The following is a 24,183-nucleotide window of genomic DNA, read 5'->3' as shown; positions in this document are numbered from 1 at the left end:
TGTCTCAGGCTCCCGCCTAACAACACTTCGACAGGCAATTCTATAAACTGATGCCAGAGTCATTCTCTAAAATGAAAATCATGTTACCTATACAATGATTATGGGAAATGGTAACATCACAGAAGTTTTTAAAGTTAATTTTGTACCTTTTGTATAAGTATAAAATTAATTAAGAGAAAGAAGCACAAAGATCTTATAAAAATGAATATAAAAATAAAATGTTTGAGTAGATTACGCCACTCTCTCCTCAGTGCCCTCTGATGGCTCCTCTTAACGTAGAATAGAATCTAGACTTCAGCAGTGTGTTCTAGGTCCTAGATGATCTGCACCTGGCCACCTGGGCACCCTCATGTCTGCCACTCTCCCAAGCTGCTCAGAGAGTTCTAAGCATACTAATGCTCTTGCTGTTTTGGACACATGCTAAACTCATTCCTGACTCATAACGTGCTGTTCTGTCTGCTTGGAAAGCTCTTTCCTCACATAGTCACATAGCTTGCTCTCTCTCTCTACTCAGTTCTTTCCTCAAACACCACCTTTCTAGAGATGACTTCTCTGATAATCATAACTAAAACAGTACCTCCCCCAATAAATGCCTATCCCTTAGTATGCTGTTTTTCTCTATAGCATATCTGACAGGATGTATAATATGCATTCTATCCTCCACAGGAAGGTAGGTTTCATGAGAGTTGGAAATCTCTTTCCAGGGGTAGGAACTTGCTTCTTCAGCATCTGGGACAATTTCTAGCACGAGGTGGGTGTTCCATTTGTATTTGTTAAGTCATTGAACGGAGACATGCTTATGTAAATCAACTACATCCCAAAGACTGCTCCTTCCCATAAAGAGTAAGAACAGCCCAGCTTGAGGAGAAGGCGTAAGGCACATAAAAGGTAGTAAGAATGTAAGCGAAAAGCATAAGTACATTTTCAACTACAGAAGACACTACAAAGCATACTTGTTAAATAATATGTTCTATAGAAAACATGGTCTGTCCATTTGACGCCATGTAGTGGGAAGGGGTGTGTGGCATGAAATCCCTGAGGCTGCAGTGGTCTGAAAGTTTTGTTGAGGAAGTGCTAAAACTTGACCTTATAACAGGTGTGATTCAGGTGAGGTACAGAAAAGGCAGAAGGGCATTCCAGTCAGGGAGGCTGGGAGGAAAATGGAATGGGAGAGAGAGAAAAGGAGGCAGAAAAAAGGCTGGAGCTCCTGAGCAGTCCTGGAGTACAGAGAGTTAGGAGTGGCAGCTTCGATGACACGGCTGGGAGGGAGGTTAAAGCCAGACTGAGAAGAGCTATGAATGAAAAGCAAGGAATCATCAAACCTGTCTTTCACAAAAATTATTTATATGTGCCCACCTCTTTGTCCATTTAGTCTCTTATCCTATAGGAAGATCATTCTCTATCTCATTATAACAATTAATCATTAACATACATCTATAAAAATGCCACAGCACATTGCTATAAAAACTCTCAAAATTCCATGCAGGTGAAATTCTACTAATGACCTTTACAACTTGGGCAATTTTCAAATAATATCCCCATAATATCACTGGCAGTATGATAAGGATCTGGCTTTCAAGTTGGGAAAATACAACATGAAACCTTAATGACTTTCATAAAGTCCCACTATAAATTATTTTATCGGCTTGTAAAAATAGTTATATTGCCACCAAAACTAGAAGGAACTGTAATATTAATATGCTTAGCATACTGGCTATTCATTTGAAACTGTCAGAAACACATCATACCTGTGGGTCTCTGTAAGTTCTTTTGAACTAAAATCCTTCTCAGAGTGCCATCCATGGCTGCTTCCTCTATGTGCGAGTGGTCTCCGATAACAGTCCAGTACATCATCCTGAGAAGACAGGTCAAGTAGGTTACTGGCGTTGGAGCTGTTAGAACCCAGTTCAGCTCCAAAACTCAGCTTCCGTTCAGACCGCATGTATCAGAATCATCCAGTGTTCCTGAAAAAGCAGATGCCTGGACCCAACTCTAAACTTACAGAATGAGAATCTCAAAAAGAAGACCCTAGGAATCAATATTTTTACACAGTCTTACCTATGTACTAAAGTTTGAGAGTCACTGTTTAATAGAACACACTAGGGCTTGTTATTTGATGCCCAAGGTTCAATTAGAAAATTTCACTAAAATTTTACGAAGAAAGTATTTCTATCGCTTGAAACTATCCTCTTGTGACATAATTCATTTTATTATGGATGCTATATCAACATGCTTTCTTTTTTTTTTGATAAAGAAAGTAACTGTTTTCTCAGACAGAAGTCATTCTCTTATTTAGAAGACACCATACTGATTAATTCTAATATGCAAATAACAGTTGCCTCTTTTATTCAGGATATAATGATCTATTTTATGGGTGATTGGGAATTTTATTTAACATTTCCCTACTTGCTTTTTGGTCATTGGCTATGAATGAAGAAGTAGAAGAGCAAAGAAAGGAAAAATTCAAGTAAAAAAAGGAAATATTTGTGTTAAATTGTTTAAATTTGTTTATACATATGTCTTCATATTTTATTATCAGAAATAATCCCAAACATCAATATTCTATGCTTAATGTTTAATATTATGCTTAATGTCTTGAAAATTCAATTTTAGATTAGCAATAGTGCTTATGTGTTCATCACATTTCATTATTTTTCAGTGCACACATGAGACACACACACACATACACACAGAGAACATAAAATGTAGCAAACTTTGAGGAAAAAAAAATCTGTATCATGCACCAACATTTGGTATGAAAAGGACATGCTTCTGTACAAGAGAAATAGATTTTCAGAAATCTTGTGAATCCATTTTACGTTGAACTTTCATTATAGGAACAAAACTAGAGAGCACAGGTGGCTCTAAAAATGGATACTCATATCAGGAAATACAAATAAGTAAGTAAGTAACCTACCCTCTTTTAGGATTTACAGCAATAGCGTAAGGCTCTCCAGCCATATTTGTTAAGAGTCTGGTGCAGTTGGGGCCATTCAGTTGCCCTACATTGACAGAATACCTCAGACTGGTCCAGTGAGTGGTGTAGTAACTGAACCAGTGCATCCTAGAGTGATCAGTCCAGTAAATATTTCCAGCAACCCAATCAACTGCAATGTCCCTGGGTCTTTTAAATTCAGGACACTAAAAGAAAACAAAACAACAAACCACAGTGTTTTCAAAAGCAAATTGGTAGAGTTTTCTGCATCTATACAATTGTGTGGGAATCATATTAACTTGGTCAAGTATTAATTTTTATATAGATTTTTAAAATATCCAACATACTTTATTTTATTATTTTTTTTTATAGGTGTATAATTTTACAAATCTTAAGTGTACAACTTATTTCAGTTTTATCTATTACTGGTCCTGTTTAAGCACCACCCTGATAGAATATTTCCAGAATTGTAGAATGTTCACCTATGTCCTCTCCCAGTCAGCAATATTCTGAGAATAACCATAATTTTGAAGTCTAACACCATAGGTTGGCTTAAACATATCCATATAAGTAGAATCATTCTTTTCTACTCCTGACTTCTTTTACTCAACATCAGGTCTGTGACATTCTTCCATGTTTTTTGTGCATGCTGAGTTCTTTTCAGAGTCTATATGAATCTATACTCTTTTCAGCAATTTGATGAAGTCCCAGATGCTCTTCATCTTCATCATATATAATTTGATTTCAAAATTGATAAGGAATATTAGTACAAATAGACACATTTAGAGAGATACTTATTTAAATATCTTCTGAAGGAAGCTACAATGTCTTCCATTTATATTAAATCTGCTAGTTTGGATTTTCTACTTAATGTTACTGAATTACTATGAGACAAAGGTAACAGTTCATTGCAAATAGACAGCAAGGAAAATAACATACGCTCTATGCTTTCAATTAACTTGATCACTTTGAGTGGGAACTAGCATACTAATTAATTTGACATGGTCAGGTTTATTGTGCATAACCAAAAGTGAGAAGGCATTCCCAGGGGTATTATATCAACAACAGACACAATTATTTGAAGGTGATTATAACTAGATGTGTAGTCCATGTACAAGAGCCTTGTTAGGACTTGACAACCAGTGGAAATATGGGTTTCTAACACAAGATAGTTTCTTGTGTGATTTATTAGTGAACAAATGTTATTAAGCAAAAGGCTTGGATTAAAAAAGCAGAAAATGAACTTCTCAAAAAAAACATGCAATGGCAGGAAACAAGAAATGCAAGGCATTGTCTGCTGTGTGATTACCAGGACCTCAAGTAAGGACAATACGGCTTGAACTACACACAGAACCCATAGACATTCTAATGACCTTTATTATTAGTCTTTTCACCTATTGGTTTAAAAACTGAATTGTGCAAATTTTTAGTACCTTATTTCTCAACTCTAACAATAAATACTCTCCATCCATCCAGTGATATCTCATATGAATTGAAATTAAAAGCATTGTATAATATAACATGCTTTGGAAATGCCACATAAATTACATCCATAGATGGGTAGAATATAAATATTTGTCCTAGCCAAACTACATGATTATTTTCAAATGTTTCAGTATCAATTAAACGAACTGTATTTTTGTTTCTAGTTTGGCAGCATTTAAAAGGAAGTATATCAACAAGTGTCATGGGCATGTCAGTGTGAGTTATAAATTTATAAATGTAAGACAATGGGAAAAAATATCCATTGTCAACTGTTTAAAGCCTGTTGGAGCATTTTTATCATTTTCTAGTATCAGTGGAGTAAACCTCTTGCAGGCAAAAAGTATGATACTGGTTGTCCAGCATGAACATAGAAAAATGCTTCTTTTCCCCTTATTAAATGTAAGTGCTTATACATGATTTTTCTATCCTAATAGGATCCTTGCTAAATAGGACATATTTCATACAAAGTTCCACTTTTTTGAATTTAGGATTTTCATTTGATTTCACTCATGTTCATAAACAGGGTGATTATCTTTCCATTCTATAGTTCTAAACCTAGACTGCTGACAATTCAGAATGCAGATTCCTAATGCTCATGGGACATTCAAAAGTCTGATCTAGTGATGCCTTTTCAGGTAAGCAGACTGGTGAATATTCTACTACTAGTTAATTCCAGAAGGGTAAATTAAATTTAGGTCACATTATTAGAGTTAGGAATATGGTTTAGGGAAAAGGGAAAAAAATGTTATTTTTCAATGGCAAGCATAAGAGATACGGATGAATTATCATCATTTAAATCTGTACATTTATTGTCTGGTTTATTGATCAAGGAATTCCTAATGTCATTTTAGTATCAACTAAAGTAGATAGAATATGAGGTAAAGGATGATCATACCCAATAAATTCAATCTAAAGTCAGGAATCATCAGTAACAAGATGATATTATGAGAATATAGCAGCAAGGGGAAGATGCTACCAGGTGTTCATCCTCAGTGCCCCGAACATACTGCATGCTCAATGGTTCTCTACACTGAAGAGCAGAATTGAATAGAAGAATAATAAACCAGCAACAGGATGGTCCTATTGTCAAGGAACTTATGGCCAAATTAGGAAATCACCCTTTATAGTGATTTCCATGGGAATGAAATAATCTCTTTGTTGTGCATAGCGTTAGCTCTTCAGGATATCTAATACTGAATTGATGTTAGCTTGGAGGGTGGAAGGCAGAAATTCCTTTTGGATCTGGATATAATGAATAAAGAATTTATGGAGAGGTTCCTAATCCATCAGGTAAACACAACAAGCAGGAAAACACAGGAAAAGTAATCTGAGTTTCTGGTAGTGGGCTGGAGTCTGACACAGGAAAACAGAAACAGGAAAGCTAAGCCATTTGCCCTCAAAGAGGTTGAAATCAAAACAAAACAATCACATCAGATTGGAAAGAAGAGGAAAATATAAAACTCTCATTTGCCCCTTTGGCTAGCTCACTAGACAGATAGACCTATGAATTAGAGGCACTAATGAAATGTGTCATGTTTAAGAGACTGCAGAGCATGTGGTTACCCTGACAACAAAAGGCATTACACATACTGTTGCACAAAGTAGAAGACACATTTTGACTGCTTTCTCCAGACAAATGATTTCTTTCCTAATAAGCTCTCTAAATACAGAGCCAAAGTTTTGAGACCTGAGGCATTCTTCAGTGTAGAGATATATTAGTCCAATGAATGAAACACTTAAATCTTACAGAAAAATTGGCAACTTGATTGTGACAAAACTAGAGATTACTACTTTAAACTGCTAATCCTTTGTAGCTGTGGATTGTAAGGTATCTGTCACAATTTCAACTTGACTAACTAAAGACATGTCACTGGAGACATTTGTTTGAAGTCAGGGAAAGAGGAAAGTCTATGAAAGGGAAGTTTGAGCATTTGTGCAATGGAAATCATGTCTTTTTAAAAAAGTAAAATTCCTATAGTTAGCAATATACTTTGAGAAACATAGTTTGCACAGTAATAGATTGAAGTAGTCAAATACTTTGTGATTTTTTTCCATCTTCATGTACATCTAAGGAAAGAAAATTTAGTTTGTTTTACTAAAGATAAATATCCCCGAATATAATGCTTAAAACAAAGATGTAAAGAACTGTGTGTGGGGGTGAGTAGGTGGTTGTGTGATGTCTGTCATCTAAATGAAAAAGTGATTTACATTTTGGCCCACGAAATATGAATCAGATTAAATTCTCATAAACCAGGAAATAGAAGTAAAACAATGACCACACAAATCCCAAACATTACTAAATTCTATGGATTAATAATATTATAAAATGTCCAGCTATGTATTATTTCTAACAAGAAGCACATCTAGCAATGAGAAATAATGAAAGAACCAAGGAAAGGTTTTCTTGCAGCTAGATGCATAAGAGCTCAAAAACTACTTCAGGGTTTGTATGTAAAATACAATCCCTTCTATGTACAATGAAATCCCTGACTTCAGTGTACAATAGATCCTTCATTTACACTAGTATGTAAACAAAAGATACCATGGAAGACTTGAAAGCATGCTAAAGTTGGAGCCAGAAACTTGGTTTAAGATATAATCTTAATTTCTCTCTAATTACATGTTGAATAAAATAAAGGCTTTGGATTAGATGATCTGTGAAAATCTTTAGCATTTAAACTAAAAGTTAAAAATTTTCAAGTACATTCTATCTTTAAATTCAGAAGATCATTTAAAAAATTTAAATATTTGATTTTTCTTAAAAAATACAGATATATAAGATAGTATATCAAAAACATTCCTAAAAAGCAGAGTCAATCACCTGCTGACCCTTGATCTAGTGATACATGTATTGAAGTTGCCTCTCTCACTTGGGTCCCTAATATTATGTCCAATCTGTTTCTCTCATTTATCTTATCTGTATAGCTGGTTTGCGACACATGCCTAGAAGAGACAAAACAAGTTGGCTTTAATGGATAAATCATGTATCTATAAGAAAGGTGGTGCGATAGTAGTAAAACATAGAAAAATAAGAGTCAGAGAATCAAATGTTCCTATTGTGTCTCTAGAATCAATAGGTAAGCATCTTTGTGGACGAACAGAAATTTTCAGTCAATGTTAGCAGATATGTATATATATATATATATGAATATGGCTCTTATAGTTCAATGTATCTCATCCATCAAATTAATTCAGATTGTGAATATATGTGCATCCAGTGGTCTCCAGTCCCAAACCATTCTCCACACCAAAGCCATAATAAATGTGTATGTAAATATACATAATGCTGAGCTTCCTACATAATTTTCCTGCCAGCTTCATTCAAATTGGTTTTTTACTGTCATATTATTCCCTAGATAAACTAGCAATCCAACTTCCCAAGTCTAAGCAGAACCTGAAATAATACTAGTCTTGTAGACTACTGCCTGGGCATGCAATTGACATTCTTCAGGTGACAGTCGATCTTTCTCTGAGGCTGTCCCTTCAAACAGTAACAAGTTGATTCTATTAGACCTTTTGGAAGACCTGAAAATACCTTATACAGGCTGTAATCTCTAATGCCTAAACAAGACCAAGATCAATTTCAATGATAGCAGTAATAATGAAAGTGATGCATTCCTAATAAAGCAGCTTTGGTTCATCAGGATAATTAAGAGAGGCAGAGAAAATAGCATGTATGAAGATTCTAAAGTAAAGAGAAGTTGCATTCTTGAAATGAAATGTGGTCTGTTTATGACAAGAAAAAAATGTGTGTTTGGGGGTATATATATGTATGTTTATAGGTGTGTAAGGAGGCAGGAGGCATACCGAGCAAAATGAAGCTCACTACCATGGAGAGGCTTATAAACCAATGATTTTCAGTACAATCCATTAGAAAGATCTATACGATGAACAGATTAATGTCTTAAGATTATTTTGGCTATGATGTGGAGAATGGTTTGGGACTGGAGACCAAAAATGGATGCAGGCAAATCAGATGACACTCACTCAATGAAATCCAAAGGGAAGAATGTAGAAGTTCAATCTAAGTTTTTGTGAGACAGAGTGGATAAAAATGGGATACACCTGGAGATAAAAATATTTGAACTTGTGATTAATTGAAAACTGAGAAAGAGAAGAATAAGTTGGAAAAGGATAATAACTTTCACGGTCAATATACTGTTGCCATGTACAGCAAAGAATTTCAAATAACTTATTGCTCTGAATTTTTTTAAACTTTATACCTAGTTTATGGGCTTTTTTCTGCATAGTAGGATTACAGTCAGTAGTGACCAAACAGCAAAAATATCCCATTGGAATTTACTTATTGCAAGGTGAAGTATACAATAGATAATAACACAATAGATAAGTAAATTACATGGCAGCCTAAGATAAGTATTATGGGAATAAATAAAAAGAACAGGTCATTAGGGATCCAGGATGGGAGTGGGAAAATAGGTCGCAATTATCTGTAAATTATGTGTTCAGAAGATGACATTTGAGCAAAGAGTAGAAGGAATTCAGGCATTGAATGATGTGGGATATCTGGGGGATGTTTTGATCAAGAGAACATTTCAGGAAAGGCCTTACATTAGGTACTGATGGGTCTTAGAAATAGCAACATTTATCTGGAGATGAGTGATTGAGAAGAAAAATAATAGGCGATGAAATCAGAGAAGTAACAGACCAGATCTTGTAAACCCTTGTGAGGTATGATGAGCATGTATCTTATGCAGCAGGGAACCACCGGATATTTTTCATCAGGGCATGATGTGATCTGATTTACATTGGGCAGGAGTGTTCTGGCTACTCTGTGGTGAGTGAGGGAAGCAAGGAGACTGGCTAGGAAGCTACTGCACTACTTCAAAGGAAGGTGATGGTGGTTTAAATCCAGGCACTTGCAGCCAGGTAGATGTAAGGTAATCAACTTCTGGACACACCTTGAAGGTAGATTCAGTGGTATTGGCTGATTGTGGAGTTATAAGAAGAAAGAGGTCAAAATTACTTCAAGATTTTTCCTTTGAGCATCTGAAAGATGGAGTTTCCATGAAATGAAAGTGGGGAAGCAGATTGTGTGGCTCATGAGTTTATTTTTAGGCATGTTACTTTGGCAATTTTTTTCGACACCCAAAAGAAAAGAAAAACAAACAGCTGGACGGATCCTATCATTAGGTAATTGTTCACATGTGGTTATGTGTGAAACCATGAAACTGTATGAACTCCACAAGGAAGTAAAGAAAGATGGAAAGAAGAGAGACAAGTTCTGAGCCTGGGGGAATCCCAGCACTAAGAGGAAAGGAGAAAAGGATTGAGCAAAAGAGACTGAGAAGGTGAGAAAAAAGGAGAACAATAAAATAATATTTTGGTGATTTATATTAGAACCGTTATGCATTTTAGGGTTATTATCACACTAAAGAAAGTAACAAACAAAAAAGATCCATTTAAAGCCTGACCAGAGAGACTGATATCGTTACTGTGCAGAGAAATGTTTCTCAGTTGACATTTTGGTCAGGATAATTCCATGCGGTAAGGGATTAACCCATGTAGTGTAGAGTGTTAGGTAGCCTCCTTGACCTCTGCTCACTTGATGCCAGCACACTCCCCAGTAGTGAAAATAAAAAATATCTGTTTATATCTCCAAATGTCTTCTAGGATGAGAAATTGTCCCCACTTAAAAAGTACTGATGTAGAACTAATGAGTGCCCTCTGATGTCTGCTTCTTCTATGACTAAGCATCTGTCAAAGTCCTTAATGAACATCTGTCACCAAATTGATTGAACACCTTTGTACTCATTTACTTTCTCTTTCAGGAATATCATAAATAAAGTCTCTCTTTCAAAATACTCTCCTCTCTTAGTTTATGTGATTCTACATTTTTTTTTCTACTAATGCACTGGCTATTTCTAGTCATTATTTTAATCTGGCTTCAGAACTTGGTTACAGTCCTTCTGTATTTCCCCTGTACCCACTCCCTGGTAATCTATCTGGCTTCATGGTTTTAGATAACTACTCTGTTCTTCTATTCCTTCAATGTTCAGCTCTAGTCCAGAAATCTAAGACCAAGCCTTGAATATATCACTGACTATTTGACATCTCACTTGGTCCTCTTAAAACTGAACCCACATTTTATCACTCTCGGTTATCCACCAAGTTGTACAATCCACAAATCTAGGTATCGGTCTTCAGTCCTTCCTACCCTTGGTTTCCACATTCACTTTATCTGCAAAACATTTTTAATTAAACTTCTACTCACTACCTTCCATTTCAGTGAGAGTATAACAGTACAACCTTCCACCGTTTCTAACTTGGAGCATAAGCCTCTCAGGTGGCCTCCTTCTGTTCTAGGTCTTCCCCCACCAAATCCATTCTCTATATAGAAAGTAAAATAGTTGTTTTAGTTACAAATAAGATGACATTACTTTCTTCTCATCTCTTAGGTTTGAGCTTCTATCTCCTCTTTTCAAAGGAGCATTTACTTATTATCTTATCCAAAGCAGACTTAAAACATGGTGAGTTTTTCTTTCTTAGTCAATTATTCATTTCCTTAGCAGACCTTTCAAAATTTGATTTTTTCTATTCATTTATTTATGAGTTTAGTTGACTTAGTCTTTGTCCCCGGAATATAAACTTCATGACAACAAGACACTGTTATCATTATTATTTCCCAAGTCCCAACAGCAAAACTAATAAACAAAACCCTTGACATAAAGCTTTAGGTATACATGAATAAAAATGGATTGGTTCACCTTAAACTGTTACATATCTGATCAGAATTTTTAATTAATTATAGAATCCAGTGTTTTATATAGTCTTATAAGATTTACATTCAGTAAAGTTTTGAGTATTGGTTACAACTGTTACAGACCCATTTAACTCTAAATAACTATATATTGTTGAGTGCCTGTCTAATGCAGTCAACCACAGTGAAACCAAAAAATGGCAATGTAATGAGCTGATAGTTTTAGATTTTCTTTCCAAAGTAATCATAATAAGTGATTTTGGTTATTGGCTGGTCTGAATAAATGCAAGTGGTTTAAAAAGTATTCTTGCTATATAGTTTCAGTTTAGGATTATAATGGTCACCACAAATTTATAATAATGAATAAAATGAATTCTAAAAATTGAAAAAGAGAAACTATCAGTTTTTACCAGTACTCAACACCCTAAAATAAGACTTGTGAAGTTTTGGCTAAAACTTAAGTATACACACACACACACACACACACATGTGGGTACACATGCACACCTATGTATTTATATTCATGTGTGTGTGTGTGTTTATGTGATATAAAAAATAGTGGTGTGAGGTTTATAACTAAGACTCCAATTAGAAACTGAAACCTAGCAAAGAAAACTTTATCAGATATTTGTTAAATCTTTTCAGGAAAAAATACTAGTCAACTTATTGAGGAAAATATATGATTATTAATGAATTAAAATTATAAGCATATTCATTCTGAACATTATTTTCAACAAATAAACAATATGCCAAAAATGGTATGTCATATTCACTTCTCAAAATCAGGCAGATCAGATGAACCATTTGTTTTGCTCAAGAATACTTAGCTCTCTAATGGTAAAAATCTCATTTGTATTTTTGAAGTCCATTTGCATTTTTTCTAAACTTTTACCTACTTTATAGTGCTTGCCATCATGTACTTGGCTGTACTTCAGACTAGAAATGATAAATTGCCAGAAAGTAAATACAATTATTGCATAATGATATCATCTTCTGTTCTGACTCCTAAACTTCAAATTCAAAGATCTCATTACTCTTTACATACATATTGAATCATGTGAGTCTTTTAAGTGTTAAATTATTTAATTTTCTTATAGGAAAAAAAGATCCATCTATTTTTTACAGCCCAGGGGTTTAGAAAATCATAAGCATTTCCATCTATAAATAACTTAATCTGTATTTGAAATGTAAGTTTCTAGTCATAATTAGTATTCCAATCACTTTCACAGATTACAGAAGGGTACTCCCTTCATGACTTCTAAAAAAAATATCATATTGAAAAGTACATTCCTTTGGAATGGATTTCAGTTAACATTTAGTTGCCTGAGTAATATTCCTTTTCTGATTTCTGATACTATATTTCCTCATCTTTACTGGGATGGAAAAATTCCAATATTTTCAGTATCTGTTAAAATGTTTTCAAGACATTCTGGTATCACATAACTAACACTTTCCATTTGGTTTACTGATAAGGGGTTATAATAAAGTATTAAAAGCATTTTGCTTTATTTCACCTATTGATTCAGTGGCAGAAATCAATGGTCCATATTCAGCTTATGATTTTGAGGTTTTTTTTCCAAGCAGCAGGGAACTCTCAGTTTAGTATCATTTAACATTTGTGTTGAAACTTAGAAGATGCAATAGGTTGCATGATAATTAAGCTAATGAGTGACTGTCTGGTAACTGTTAAAAAAACAAATACGTGGCAGAGTAATTCATGAGGGTAGAAAATCGATTATTCACACAAGATGCATTTCAGAAGAATAAATATAATTGTCCAGATAATAACAGGATAAGCATAAATTACATCACATGTCTTCTGGAAATCATATATATTTGCTAACTGGAAGGTATTTCAGAAATTTTCTACTTCAATACTGTATAGGCATACTTAGTTTTACTACATTTTGTTTTTTACACTTTACAGATACTGTATTTTTCACAAATTGAAGATTTGTGGCAACCCTTTGTCTACCAAGTCTCTCAGTGCCATCTTTCCAACAGCATCTGCTCACTTTGAGTCTCTGTCGCATTTGGTAATTCTTGCAATATGTCAAACTTTTTCATTATTATTTTATTTGCTATGGTGATATGTTATCAGTGATCTTTGTGTTATTATTGCAATTATTTTGGGGTGCCATGGACTGCCCCCATATGAAACAGTGAACTTAATCCTCAAATGTGTGTGTTCAGACTGCTGCACTGACCAGCTGCTCACCATTTCTTGCAGATGAAGTAGCAAGTGCTGATGTAGAAGCTGCAACAAATTCTCCCAGAGATCTAGCTAAGCTCATTAATGAAAATGGCTGTGCTAAACAACAACGCATGGTTGGAATTCCTATGGAGTGCTTAATAGCTTAGAACATGGTGCTAAAACCGACAGCTTAGAGTTTCTGACCTTATAATCATGACATTTAGCGAGGTATGAGGGACTCCTAAAAATGTGCCTACTGTACCCGCTTTTATTGTCTAGTAAATACTATTAGTCAATAGGTCTAAGAAGAGAGAGAAAAACAAACAAAAAGATAATCTAGATGCTACAACATGTGTAATCACTATCATTAAAATACTTAGTGAAGTTTCATATCCTATTAGTAAAAAGCTAATCAATAGCTTTACTATTGGTTTCAAAGATTGTATACCACATTAATGAAATAAAAAAATAAAATATGTAAAATATATACAGGTAAAGAAATATGTACTATACATATACTATAAAATATATACATTTATGTATTTGCGTGTATAAAAGTAAAAACATAGTTATCAAACATTAAACAGATTTGGCTTCTAACCTAAAATAAGCTCAGTTCACTAGAAGACAATGACTGTATATTAATTATCAATCTCCCCAAGGACAAAACTAAAATAATTATTAAATAGTTTCACTGAAAAAATATGCCAAATTTAATTAAAGATGTAGTTTTAGGTACTGTAAAATTCAGAAAAGTGTAAGTTGCGAATATTTTTTAATGTGATAAGATGCATCATAGAGAAGAACATTTTGCCAGGTCCCATCAACATTTTCATCATCAACACCATCATTATCATCACCATCGTCCGATTAATAAATAACAAGCATGTATATAGTACTTACTGTGTACCAAGAACTATCTTCACTAATATATATATATATATATATAGTGTATGTCTATAAATATAAATAAGTATATATTCCTCACTAGAACCTCATGAAGTTGAGAGTACAAAGAAGCTAAGAGGCTATTAAGCAACAGGTACAAATTAAAACCCAGGCAGTGTAATACCACGGTATATACTCTGAATCACTTCATTCATAACAGATGATATGGTACCATAGGAGCAAAGGTTTTGCAAGGCAGACTTTAGTTCTAGAGATAAAGAAAGCTGAAGTTAGCCAAGACTGAGTCAGTCTTTGGTCTGATAGAGAGGAAGGAGATTACATGTGAGTGAAGGAGGGCAGAGTGATCTCCTAAATTTCTTGGCTGTATCCTAGGACTGTTCTGAACATAACCAAAGCAATTATATAACACTGTTTGGGGGAGAAAGAGTTGGAAAGACAACTCTGATATACACGGATTTTTTACTCACAGTTAATAATCTAACCTAAATTGGACAGGTCATATAGCATGTTTTAAAACCAGCTTATTGCTATTTGGTACTGATATGCCCCATATTTCTATCAAATGGTACTCATGTAGATCAAATGTTTATGGTAGATCCCACTGTAAAAGGTAGTAAGGACTGCCAGATAGGAACCTCTGATTCTTTTCAAATACAAAGCTTCAATTATATCCTACTGTGATAGCACTTGACATTTGGTTGTACAGAAATGGGCCTGGCTCCATCAAAATAAGTATTTATCTGTCATTTTTCTCCCAGGTTACCTCAAAATATAAAACACACAATAAATTGACATGCTCACCCATTCCAAAAAAAAGATAGTCTACAACCACAAGTCTAAACAAATTTTCTAGTGTATTTTTCCCAAAAGAAATAACTGCGATAATCAACATGTCCATCATACACCAGAAAACGATATTGCTCTGCTTGGATGTTCCCTGAAATACAGTCATCAGGAGTCAGAAGAAATGACTATACTGTTCAGTTGGTCTCTTGCTCTATAAGAGAAGTATATATCTGATACTGTTAAAAATGAAATAAGTTTCTCTGAATGTCTGGCAGTTCATTTTCTAACGTAAAAACAAAGAGATGATTTTCAATCTCATCTCATGAAAAAACCTCATGTTCATAATATATCATAAAACACTATAAAATATAAAATGTCCTATAAATGTTAGGTTTTATAGATTGCCATTATTATGTAACTAAGGCAACTGTATTAAAACAAAAACATATTACATAATTAAATTACACGCAGCTCCAAGAATAAATGAGTAAGGAAATGTTTTATTTCTATATAGAGAGAATATTGGGAGAAATCACTTAACATATTAATTATGTCCTACAGTCAGATATTGTGATAGAGTAAAAGAAATTGCAGGGAAGTGGTGAGGTATGAGTCTTCAAGTATTCAATGTTATTTACTTACAATCAAGCCACTGTTTGCTTGCCTTTTTTCTCTGCCATGGATCCTTTTGTAGAAAATTCCGCCTGGATTAAATTGAGTACTCCAAATAATCATATCTCTTTGATAATATACATCCATCCCTGTTATCCTTGAATTATGCTCAATATGAGAAATGTGTTGATGATCACCACTGTAGTTGAATGGATATATAAAACCCAGGATATCAGTGTCATTAGCAATGTAGAGAACTTGATCTTCAGAGCCTGGAGATTATTATAATAAAATACAAAAATAAAGTAAATTTCAACTAATGGAAGAGCAATGATTATACTTTTAAATTATCTTGAATTGTGATTCTTAACAGTTTCTTGCTAAATAAAAATCAACTATCTTTTTACCATCTTTCTAATTTCTAATACACACTTGCCTAAACATTTTTAAGTGTTATTGATAGAGGTTTCCTTAAGGACAAAACCTACCTGATGATTAGAAATTAGCTATTTGTAGTAGATATCCTTTTATGAAGAGGGATTTCTACTTGATAAGTCACAAAAAATTATGTTCTAATGCTCTGAGTCTCAATATTCAGATGTTATATTGTGTATTCACTAATACACCTGAATGATCATTACCTTAGGCTCTGAAATGAAAATTAAGAGATGAAGAGTCTTTTTCTTCTGATATATAAATATATATATATATATATATATATATATACACACTGTTCTTATATCTTTATTATACAAAGACATCAGTATTTAGTAGAGTATCATAATCTAAATCTCTAGAATCATGTGAGGGGGAACCCTTTAGCCTGAAGTTTTGACACCTACAGAACAACTTTGATATAATTTGCATACTGAGAAAAGTAAAACCCTAAAATGAATCCTGGAAGTACTAATTACAATTTTAATGAAACAGTAAAGAAAGACTGAATTGCATATAAAGTATCTGAAAATTCAAAAAATATGTACATGAGGTATAGTTCAGCTCTATTGGCTTAATAGCTCTCACTTGGTGAATGTTTACTATGTGGCAGGCACTTTTTAAAGCTTTCGCAATTTATATCTCTTTTTAAAACAACCATGGAAAGTAGGTATTAGTATTCCTGTTTTATAGACGGGGAATTGAGGCTCAGAGAGTTTAATAACGTTCCCAAGACGCACACATGTGCACACACACACACACACACACACATACTAAATTTGTTACAATAATGTTTAGTAAAAACATGTGAGACTTAAAATCCATATTTTAAAAAGCCCAATATCTGTAATTTAATTACTAAAAAACATATTTATAAATGGAGGTCTGAATTTGAAAGCATTATTTTAACACCTTTTAAATCCTTACTCAAAAATGCCTTCTACTTATAATGCAAACCTTTAACCTGCTATTTTTATCCCAGTAGTATAATAGTTTCTCAGATACACTGAGAACAGGCCATAAAGAAAGATACTTTATATTCTGACTATCAATTTGGCTTTTAAACTTTTACACCCTTCTGACAAATTGTTTCAAATACAAAAATGATTTTAACAGTAAATATGTTTGACAGTTATGTCTATAAACCATCCCAGACTGGATTAATTAAAAATTGTAACAAACTAACTGGCCAAATGAATCAGTATCAAAGAGAGATTTTTTTGTAGCTTCAGTCATGAAGTTATTGCTAAGTTTAATATGAAACATCGTACCCTGTAAGATATCTATAGCAAAATTACAGTCGCATTTGAAGTAACAGTTACAACCTTACCTTTTGCTATGCAGGTGTTGTTAAGTTCTTGAAAATTTTGGCCACATACACATTTATATGATCCTTCCATATTTATACATTGGTGTGAGCATGTGCCAAACACCAAACATTCATTAAGGTCTAGAAAAGAATAGCTTGAAATAGGATCATCATACCCTTAGTACTTTCATTCTTTCCATGTTTCAAACAGACAAATTTATTTCTTTTCTTTGAACTTTTATTCCTATTTTTTTCATTGTCTTTTCAAACTCTAAAGTTGTGACTTGCTGTGTATTTTCAGACCACAGCAACTTTTTTCAGTATAGTTTCATTATAATATATAGTTCATCAATTATTTGTACATTGCTTGTCAATCTACTTAACACACTGAACTATTCATTTCCAAACTTCCCTAGTATTTTCATTCACTCAAATAAACACTTCTGGAGGTTTCTTTTTAAATCTTTCTGATTACCTGCCTACATACTTTCACACTTATGTGCTATTCCTCTGTCCTCTAATTTCCTAGCCCACCTTTGCATAGAGAATTTTACTCATCTCTCCATATCCACCTGAAGTGAAGCCTTCCTTAGTGTCCACCAATGCATAACAGTGACTTTCTATCCCATAGTTTCTCCACTGTTTGCTATCATGCCTCTCTCTTACAGCATTGTTCATTCTATTTGATATATGTGGTCATATATTTATATCTGCCACTTGACTGTCAGTCCCTTGAGGGCATAAATTATTATTTATTATATTTTTGTTGAATTTTTCACAATGCCTGACAAAGAATGAAGGTACAGAAACACCTGTAACACATGTCTGGCTTCATATATATATATGAAGCTTAACAAGGAGGGCAATGTGGATTAAACAAACAACCACCACCAACAACAAAGACTTGAATGTCTATAAATAAATATATATAAATAATAAATAGCAAATTAATAAATCACAGGTGATAGTCTCTGGGTTAAAATATACCTCCAATTTTAATGGCTTAAGCAGGGCCAGGATTGAAGTCAGGCTATTCTGGTGAATTACCTTTCTCTGTCTCTTTCTCTTTTCCCCTTTTATCACTGATAGTTGCCCTAATGATGCAACAAATCTGTGAGAGAAGTCCTTCCCTTGAATTAGAGAATTTAAGGATAAGCAGAGCCAGTAATGATTATATTTTTGTTTAGCCTCAACAGTGTTCCAAAGCCTCAATGGTAGAGATAATGTAATGACCTGTGACACTTGTAAATGACTGTCCAGACTTAAATTCAGGCTTTCTGATTTCATTGTCTCTATTACGATACATTGCCCAAGGTGAACTTGAGCACTTTCATGCCAATTCATTTCTGTGCTTGACTGAAATGTAGGATAAAGAGATTTTTTTTATTTACTTGTTAACAGATATTATAACAGGGATAAAGTAAAATACATGTTTTCAGCACTTAGCCATGAGAAAAGTATTACAAAAAATATTTTTTGTTTGTCATCTATAACTTCAAACAGGAAGTTATTTGTTACTATGATTTCCCTTGAAATGGAATAAAAAAAGCCAAAATCTGCATGGTCTAATAAAATCTCATCTCCCTCACATGGCCCCATATTGGGCCGGAATCACCATTTTTCTCCTCATTTCTTAATAATGTCTGTATTGTGAGCTTTTGAAGAGGATGGAGGAATCTCACTCATGTCCAAGACTTGGAATATTGCCTGGCACACAGCAACTAGTAATCCATTTCTATTTCTTTTTGCTATTCCTTTAATTTTTCTTCTCATTAGATATTCTAATTGTAGTGTTATGGCTATAACATCAAATAGAGATTTTGTACGCTTTTTTGAGTTACATGTAAGAAAGGCAAAAACAAATTTAAATTCTTTGTATCGCAAATCAAGTTAATAGCTTTCTCCTCCATACCAAGTGAAACTGCTTATTAAATAAAGATACAAATTTCACTAGACTGCAGAAGTTACTCATTTGCACAACAAAAATACTGAATCCACAGCAATTTAACATGAAGAATGCAGTTTGCAGGTTTTATTTGTCATGAAAAAAATTTAAAATAAAGAAAATGTAGAGAACAAGATTTCTAAATTTAGTAAGTATATAAAGGATACAGAGCCCACTCTTCACGAATAAATATTAGAAAATTAATGTTATTTGAAATTAAAATCTTGAAGACATTGTGTGTGTGTGTGTGTGTGTGCTTATGTTTGTGTTTTTTTATATACAATTTATAGAAAATGGGAAAGAATAGTCTAGTCTTGAGAAATAGTTTGCCTTTCTATTAAAACAGAGAAAAACTTGGTTTGCCAGTTTTCAGTGGTCCATGTTAATAGAGAAATAAAATGTCATGAATAATCCCAATAAGTATATAATTCAAAATATAGATAAATATGATATGGCTATACATCTTCCCCGTTTGGGTGAGTACAATCAATTCATTTCAGTAATCCCATTTTTATTGACACAATGTAAAACCACTTTTCTTTAGCCAAGAATAACATAAAAAAGATAGTAGAGAAGGAATTTGGCAAGTGAAAGTATTGCATGACTTGAATTTCCTCTGGGTAAACTAAACATAGACAATTGGCGTTTAGCTCTAACCACAGTAACATCAACTTTAGTGGAGGAACTGGCAGACAGCAGAAACAGGTTTGTATTTCATTGCTTTATAGTTAAAGCTCTGATGTAAATTATACATGAAAGTTACTATGAAATCCTGGATCTCTTACGTGCTCAACTTCTAAATGATTTGACATAAATTGACAGAGATTTATTTAGATCCTGTCTTTGGATTTCAGAAGACACTCTTGATCATATAAAGCACTATTTAAGACATAGTGTCAGGACATGGTGTGGGGGATCAGGGGAAAATAGTGTAGCACAGAGAAGGCAAGTAGTGAATCTGTGGCATCTTACTACACTGATGGACGGTGACTGCATTGGGGTATGGGTGGGGACTTGATAATATGGGTAAATGTAGTAACCACATTGTTTTTTCATGTGAAACTTTCATAAGACTGTTTATCAATAATACCTTAATAAAAAATTAAAAAAAAAAGTGTCAAGACAAAAGCCCACAATTCTCTAAAAATAAATTTACCTATGGTAATACGGCAAATGCCACAACTCAAGAAAAGTGCTTCACCATAAACATGTTCTTCTGTGAATTACCTCTAATTCTCTGATATATCCTGAACTAGCAATTTCATTATTTGCATTAAAAAAACAGAATTGTAACAATACAACTGAAATTCCCTGCAGGTCTGAATGGGCTACAGAAAAGGTTTTGTAGCCTTGGTGATAGTTAGCTTAGCCTTACAAACAAACAGGCTATTGACCTCAGGGACTTTTTCAGTCATAAGTAAAATGGTATCCCATAGATACACAGCATTTGATGAAAATCAATCCCCGTCATCTGGCAATTTAGCATTCTTGGGAGTCTTTTATAACCTACAGATTTAAAAGCAAGCTGTTGAGGAAATGTACTATACCTTCACACTGTCTGCTTTTCATGTTTCTCTGAAATCCAGGCTTACAGCGACAGAAAACAGATGTTTTTATTTGATTACAATATGCATCATCTCCACATGGATTCACATTATCTTCACAGGTATATTCAGCAGAAGCTAGGATTTAAAAATATGATCAAAACTAATATAATTCTAATTCCTGAAGTGAGAGTTTACTTTTTTCTTAATTTGAAATTATATTATTCCATAGATAACTCTTTTTGAATTTATAAGATTATGGCCTTTTCACTATATAAGCCCTCATTTCTTATAAAAATAGAGAAGCAGATAAAAACTGAACTCCTTTACACTGAATATAGTTTAGACAAAACTGCCAACAGCTGATAATTACAGCTGTTACCAAGCTACACTACTTTCTAAAATGAAGTCAAGGTTCAATGGTTCTAATGACAAGCTATCTTTACAATGGTATAATGTATGAGTGCTATATTCTTCCCTAAGAATCAGAACATTTTCTAGAAGCTACCTGAAGATGTGGGCATTTATTGCTAACCTAACTTAATATTCAGGAACTCAATCAAGGCACTACCATGTTACTCAGGCATACATGTGCCGAGCAATATTTGAAGATGTAACATATTCCAGTGGTCATGGACTGCAACACAAGTTAGGACAGACTATGTGTTATTTGCAATTTCCAGTATAGTAGCTGTAATTTCATTACTTTATCTTCCATTTAGGAAAACAACTTAGAATGCAAATAAATGAACGGGTCATTATTATAGGAGAGACACTGAACGAGCTCTTTTACTTAAATCAAAATATTAAGAAATATGAGAACTTTAATTATCAGAATTGTAACCATTATTAATCCCCACTGACTTTCTAATATTTTATAGTTAATTAAAATATATGAGTGGAATTATACCATGGTGGAGTTATAGGTGGCCATATCCTGGTATGTATTGCTTCATCACCCAGTAAGGAACTTAGATGCATAAATGAGAAAAATGAAAGACCCCAAAGTAGGAAGTATTTTGTGACTTTTATAGGCAATCTGAGTTTAGGGTTACAAGCTTAATTATTTTTCTTAATATGGAAAATCAGATATCAAACATTAAACACAAAATTATTAACACTCAAGGTCTAATAACTCAAATATCATATCATAGCATTCTGACTGAATAAAATTATGATGTCTTCTTAAGAATAACTCAGCAATAGATTAAAATTTTAAAACATTGAGTAAATTATTCAGATTGTTACCATCATTCAACCAAATATCACTGTTTGTAAAATTCAAAGATATTAAACTTATATTTTATAAAATAAAATACTAAGGGAGATAGATTTCTTTGTTGACATCAAAGTCTGTAATAGAATATTGAGTTCTCAACTTCAAATTTAAGGGTACTTAACTGCAAAATTAACCTTTCCCACCTCTTACTTTCTGATACTAATTTAAGTGAGGTTCTAAACTTGTTTTGATGAAGGTTTTTTAAAAAGGTATTACTTAGGCACATTTTGAGAAGCAATCTTTTCTCACAGCAGTAAAGAAAATTTCAGTCATGTCAAAGCAGAAATTGGATGTGCGTGTGTCTGCACTTTCTTAAACAGAAAACAAACTCACTTATTCTGCAGCCTTGTTCATCTGAACCATCTCCACAGTCATCAAGTTGATCACACTGGAGGTCCATGGGGATACATTTTTTATTACTGCAAGCAAACTCATCTTTTTTACAAGGTCTTGCTTTATATGTAAGCTTACCTATAAAGTCATTAAGAATGATTAATACTTCACAGAATCAAACACATTTATTGAGCCATAACAGGTTCAAGATTTTACTAAACCTTTTGAAAAACATGGGTCCACAATCCTTCATTTGAAGTTCTTTGGGCCAAATCAAAAAATTTTGAAATTTTGGACTTTTAGAAAAATAACAATGTGCTTACCCTGTAATAAATAACTCCATACATTTGAAGAAAAATGTTTGAATATTAACCTCAAGTGATATATTTTAAAAAATAATATAAAATGCCTCAGACCTGTTCAAGACAGGATTTGTCCCCAGATGATTTTGCCATATCTTTTAGCAAAGCCTTTGGTTTTAAGATGTTTGTTAATTTCAGAATTGTGAAAAATGGATTTTGCATGCATACAATCTATATAAGTCCTCTCCACTCAGGGAACTGTTATTAAACAGTTTTTAAACCACATGTTTCTTTCATGCAGTATTTTATGAAATAATGTCGCTATAATCAATGGAGATTTATAGACTGGTAGACACTCTGGATAAAGCTGCATGGCTCTACTATGCAAATGAAATGTTTGCAGATTATTTCACACCCTGTCAGAAGATCAAGTGCCTGAAAAAATGCCCTCGGACATGACACATGGAAAATGTTGTCTTTTAAAATTTTTTGAACCCCCACATCATTATCTTATAGCTGTCACTGAATCAATCATTTCATATTAAATGGATTTACCACCACAGAGGTCTTCATCCGAGTTGTCCCCACAGTCATCAATCCCGTTGCACATTTGCTCAGGCTGCAGGCATATTCTATTATTTCTGCATCTGTGAGGTCTTGTGGGTGGGCAAAGAAATGTAACTGGAAAAAAGAAAAAAAACAAAGCATCTCATTTGGGTCCACTGACTTAATGAAGAATCATCCTTGTTTTTCCTTTCGTCATTTTCTTGTTTCTTTTCAAATCCATAATCTAGTTTTTCTGAATACCTTTTGTTGTGGAAATGGCCTACATGTAGATACTAGGGAAATCTAGTATCATAGATCATAGAAGCTATGATCCTAGTTATTTATATTAACTATAGAAAAGAATGCACAGCTGAAATGAACTGAAGAAAAAGAGCCGAACTTCATGGTCTCATTTCCAGATGCTTTATCTTAGCAGACTTCACTTGGTGTACCGAATTAATTTATGCCTATGGTTTATACAACATGGCATGACACTTCGCTATCTGAAAGAGCAATTTCACACAGAATACAGCTTGTGCAAGCATATGTTACAGGCCCAAAATTGAAAATAGGTCATTCGGTGGGAAAAAAAATTCCCAACAATACTACAGCCATGTTTCTTACTCTGTCTCTGTAAACAAATTTGTAAATATGTATTTGAAGCACATAAGGTGATCTAAGTTATTCTTAATGATTTTGTGTTTGTGTATGTGTGTGTGAGACTTAGACAACAATGAAAGCCAGTGTATTTTACTCTTTACCTTTCCATCACTATCTAATCTGAAATCAATCCCTAAAGCAGGCAACATCTCTAATGACTCTGCACCCTTACTTGTGGAATATCCCAAGGC

At 33.6% G+C, this 24,183-nt stretch overlaps 1 protein-coding gene across 1 annotated transcript in view; it reads right to left on the bottom strand.

Annotated features, from left to right (window-relative positions):
* Positions 1-24,183, bottom strand: part of LRP1B (LDL receptor related protein 1B) — a 1,911,502-nt gene that overhangs the window by 116,732 nt on the left and 1,770,587 nt on the right. Inside the window, exons 73-79 of the mRNA XM_057505633.1 lie at positions 23,342-23,467; positions 22,485-22,622; positions 20,876-21,010; positions 17,405-17,524; positions 15,670-15,911; positions 2,918-3,141; positions 1,749-1,855 (exon numbers count right to left, since the gene is read on the bottom strand). Of these exons, the coding sequence (XP_057361616.1) occupies positions 1,749-1,855; positions 2,918-3,141; positions 15,670-15,911; positions 17,405-17,524; positions 20,876-21,010; positions 22,485-22,622; positions 23,342-23,467 (1,092 nt within the window). The remainder of the gene's footprint in view (positions 1-1,748; positions 1,856-2,917; positions 3,142-15,669; positions 15,912-17,404; positions 17,525-20,875; positions 21,011-22,484; positions 22,623-23,341; positions 23,468-24,183) is intronic.

This window comes from Manis pentadactyla, chromosome 8 (assembly GCF_030020395.1).
Source record: "Manis pentadactyla isolate mManPen7 chromosome 8, mManPen7.hap1, whole genome shotgun sequence".
Lineage (NCBI taxonomy): Eukaryota > Metazoa > Chordata > Mammalia > Pholidota > Manidae > Manis > Manis pentadactyla.
This window is presented reverse-complemented; position numbering and strand designations above follow the sequence as displayed.